Source organism: Triticum aestivum, chromosome 5A (genome assembly GCF_018294505.1).
Source record: "Triticum aestivum cultivar Chinese Spring chromosome 5A, IWGSC CS RefSeq v2.1, whole genome shotgun sequence".
Lineage (NCBI taxonomy): Eukaryota > Viridiplantae > Streptophyta > Magnoliopsida > Poales > Poaceae > Triticum > Triticum aestivum.
The window spans coordinates 574,627,522-574,632,006 of NC_057806.1; the positions used below are offsets into that span (position 1 = coordinate 574,627,522).

Genomic DNA, 4,485 nt, shown 5'->3' on the forward strand with positions numbered 1-4,485 from the left:
GTGTCAAAACCGGTAGATCTCGGGTAGGGGGTCCCGAATTGTGCGTCTAAGGTCGATGGTAACAGGAGACAGGGGGCACGATGTTTACCCAGGTTCGGGCCCTCTTGATGGAGGTAATACCCTACTTCCTGCTTGATTGATCTTGATGAATATGAGAATTACAAGAGTTGATCTACCACGAGATCGTAATGGCTAAACCCTAGATGTCTAGCCTGTATGATTGTGGTTGCCTCTACGGACTAAACCCTTCGGTTTATATAGACACTAGAGGGGTCTAGGGTTGTACAGAGTCGGTTTACAGAGGAAGGAATCTTCATATCCGAACGCCAACCTTGCCATCCACGCAAAGAAGAGTCCCATCCGGACACGGAAGGAAGTCTTTTGTCTTGTATCTTCATGGCCCATCAGTCGGGCCCACGTCACATAGCCCGGACGTCCGAGGACCCCTTAATCCAGGACTCCCTCAGTACCCCCTACTCGAGATCGGCCGGTTTTGACACCGACACTCTTCTCATATCAAATTAAATTTGGAAAAGTGGCGGTCTCTTATCGACACTCTTCCAAACAGAAAGTTGTCATGTTTCACAACTAAAGTTGTCATTCTCGGATAAATAAATTTGACATCAAAAAACGTCATGACGAAATTGCTTCGTGCCACACGTGTGGCACTTATCATATATACTAATCTGGTTCTATTCCGTATTGTTGAATCTCGTGTTCTCGCAAGTAATGCATGATTATGTTAGTGCAAACAACCAAATACGAGGAACACTGCTATTTCTTGTGTAGAGAATAGTCAAACTGTCAAAGTCACAAAGCTTTATCTCGATAGTACTATATGCAACCGGAGGCAAGTCAATCATCAGCGCCGAAGTCCGGCTCACGCGGCTTGGGCACGGGGACATGGATCATGATATCCCCTTGATCCCGCTTGGTGGACCGCTGCCTGTGCACGCCGCGCAGCGCGTTGGCCGCGAACCGTGACACGAGTATGGTGGTTTTGAAGCTCGACGACCGGCCTTCCTCCTCCTCCTCCCTGCGCCGCTGCTCGGCCGCCTTCCGCTTGAGGTGCCGGCGCCAGGCGGCCTGGACGTAGGTGGCGGCCCAGGTGCGCCACTGCTGCGAGTAGAAGCGGAAGGTGTGCTGCACCTGCTTGCTGTGCATGCGCCGGAACTGGCCCGCCACGAACTTGAGCTCCTCGGCGTGCAGCGCGAAGGACTCGACCTCGGAGAGCGCCATGACGGTGCGCGTGGAGGAGGGCAGGCTGACCCCGGACTTGGGGTCCAGCGCCCAGGTGAGCAGCTCCTCGCCGCAGAAGTCGCTCTCCTGGAGCATGCTGCGGTTGAAGAAGCCGCTCCGGCCGCCGTCCGTGGTGATGCTCTCGAGGCTGCCGCGGATGATGAAGAGCATCTGGTCCACGGGGTCCCCCTCCCGGATGATGTAGGTCTGCTCCGTGTAGAGCGCCGGCTTGAGGCGCTCGCAGATGGCGTCCAGGAGGCGCTCGTCCATGTTGGCGAACAGCGGCACCCTCCGGACGAGGCCCAGGCAGAGGTGGCGCTTGATGTCGCGGCGGAGGTCCTTGGGGAGGTTCTGGACCAGGGCCTCCTCGTCCACGCCGCGGGTGTTGATCCACTTGTACTGGTCGTAGCGCCGGACGCGGTCGCGCAGCTCCATCGGCAGCAGCCGGTGGTGCATCCACTGCTCCGAGTCGCGCCGCTTCACCCGCATCTCCTCCAGCCGCACGGTCAGCGATTGCAGATACGTCTGCAATTCGATTCGATCTTGTGAATGAATGATGAATTCGATCGCCATTAATTAGGATATATAGATTGTTGACCTGAATGTTTCCGATGAGCATGGCCATTAGGATGAGGCCGAAGGTGGCGAGCGTAATGGCGAAGAGCGACTCCCCGGTGTAGATGGTTGTCTTGAGCCCTTGGCCCAGCGTACTGTTCGACCAGATTAATTAGTGAGAAACTACAAGCAAAATAATGTTGTCTTGTTGAGGGAGTAATTTTGTTACCTCAAGTTGGCGAGGCCCCACCAGAGGCAGAAGAGGAGCTTGGTGGTCATGTCTTTGGAGGTGGTCACGGCCGACGTGACGGCCGACGAGTACATGCCGTAGTCGAAGGGCATCTCGCCGTCGTCGGTGGGCTGGCAGTTCTCGGTGATGACCTGCCTGATCACGGTGGTCCACTCCGTGTACTCCTCGTTGCTCTCCGTCTTGCCGCAGTACATGTAGATCTGGTTGCACCCTGGGAACTCGTTGCACGAGAAGCGCCAGCAGTCCGTCACCCGCTCGATGGACAGCAGGTACCAGAAGGCGCCCACGATGTGGCTGGCCAGCATGTACCACAGCAGGTAGTAGGCGGCGCCGGCGAGGGCCGTCTCGGCGAACACGCCGCTGGTGCGCTTGAGCTCCGTGGACAGCGGGTATATCCGGACCAGCCGCGGCACGTACTGCGCGATGATGATGGACAGCAGCCTGTCCTTGGTCTCCAGCACCGCCGTCTTGTCCTCCCGGTACAGGAACTTCCAGATGACGATCTGCGGCAGCGGGAGCACGGAGAAGACGTCGGCGATGAAGAAGCGGCGGCAGTAGCGCTTGGCGATCTCCACGGTGTCGATCACCAGCTCGCCGCGCCCGAACACCCTGGAGGAGGGCGCGATGAAGGCGGTGCGGAACTGCAGCGCGATGCGCGCCAGGAAGAAGATGTCGAACAGGGTGCGGATCACGGCGGTGGAGATGGCGAGGCTGTGGTCGATGCCGATGCACAGGTTCGTGTTCTTCTCCCCGGGGAGCTGCTCCTCCCTCACCCGGGGCCCGTAGAAGAACATGGGGTCGATGGCGATGGAGATGATGCAGGAGATGAGGAAGCTGCGGTTGAGGCGTACCAAGATGCGGTCCTGCGGGTCGAAGATCTTTTGCGACGTGTTCTTGAGGTCCTCCTGGAACACGGCCGCCATGGCCGCGCCCGTGCGGATCGACCGGCCCAGCGTGCGCAGCTGCGCCGAGCCATGCGTGATCACGTCGCGCGCCAGGAGCTCCGGCTGCGCCAGCCGCCGCCGGGACGCGCCCACCACGCCGCCGTACCCGATGTGGAAGGCGGACCGGCGCCGCTCCCCGCCCCCGCCCCCGGCCATGGACGACTCGTACGACATCCCGCTCGCGCTCGCGTCGTCAGCAAGCCTAAGCTATATATACGAGGCAGAAACCAAACGTCCATGCATCCATATATTATCCCCACCAATCATATAAGGGATCCCTCATGAGATGAAATGCATCCGGCATCTGAACTTACGAATTTCTTCTTGCCGCCGTCGATGAATCGCGTCTTATGCCGGGCACTGCCGAGCATGATCTGCTAGCCGCCAAGGAGGCCGCTGGCTGATTCCATTCATTCAGAGCACTGTGGACATGAACGAACCAGAGGCTCGTTCGTCCCCTCCTCTGGATCCTGCGTGCACAGCAGAATTCTGCCGCGGAAGCAAGAACCAGCCGAGAATTCCTATCTGCAATCAAAATTATACCCGTAATAAGAACAACAAGAAGCCTCTCGAACGGATGGCAAGAAGGCGAACCTGCAATTAATCTCCCCTCTCATTCATCAGAAAGGAAGAAAATCCCAATCGCTCGCTCGCTCGCTCGCTGCATCGACCGCAAACTTTTCGCTCCCCGTTTACAGGGCTAAGCGGGACACTGCGGCTGATGCGGCATGCGGCAGTGGCTGGCCGCCACACACCGCTATAATTAGCGCGGGCGTTTGCGGCAGCCCGCATGCACCCGCCAGCGGACACTAGTATTCATCGGCATCAGCTAGAGCTGCATTAGCTCAGTGCAAAAATTCAGACAACAACATGGTCACTGAAAATTCAGATAACAACAACATGGTCACTGAAAATTCAGATAACAACAACATGGATGCTTATAACTATCAAAAGTTCGGATTTTAGCAATAGGCAAGAACGGATCCTTGCTCCACTCTAATTATATACATGCATGCATTAAAATGATTAATTTTCCTTTCACATGCCCTCCTCCCTCTAATTACATGCATATATGCACTAAAAGACGAAAAGTTGATGTCATCCTAGATTCTTTCATTTTTCAAATTTTAAAATATTTTGTAGCTCAAACCGTCGCTTCGGTTGAAAATCTGTCTTCACAAAAAAAATCTTCTCGACGAGATCTTCGAAACTAGATCTCGTGTTGGTATATTTTGATGACTTTTTCTCGGACCAAAAGTTACCACATCTGGGCTACCTAATTTATCACATTTGTCATACATAAGTTACCGTGTCATTTACAGAAATGTTTTCGTGGGTGTGTTTTCAGCAAACTTTTATCCCAGGGTCAAAAGGTGATTATGATGTTTGTAGTAAGTTATCAGCTTTGTTGTGTATATTATCATGTTGCAGAAAAGTTATCGGGGTATGTTTTTCAACAATTTTCATTAACTCGGTCAAAATTTACCGCGATATTTC

At 54.6% G+C, this 4,485-nt stretch overlaps 1 protein-coding gene across 1 annotated transcript; it reads right to left on the minus strand.

Annotated features, from left to right (window-relative positions):
• Positions 1 to 677: 677 nt before the first annotated feature.
• LOC123107771 (putative cyclic nucleotide-gated ion channel 9) lies at positions 678 to 3,757 on the minus strand. The gene is made up of 5 exons (XM_044529690.1): positions 3,583 to 3,757; positions 3,303 to 3,513; positions 2,024 to 3,195; positions 1,838 to 1,949; positions 678 to 1,764 (listed from the first exon to the last, which is right to left on the minus strand). Exons 2-5 carry the CDS (start codon positions 3,357 to 3,359, stop codon positions 856 to 858), a joined length of 2,250 nt encoding a protein of 749 aa, XP_044385625.1. The 5' UTR covers positions 3,360 to 3,513; positions 3,583 to 3,757; the 3' UTR covers positions 678 to 855.
• Positions 3,758 to 4,485: the final 728 nt, after the last annotated feature.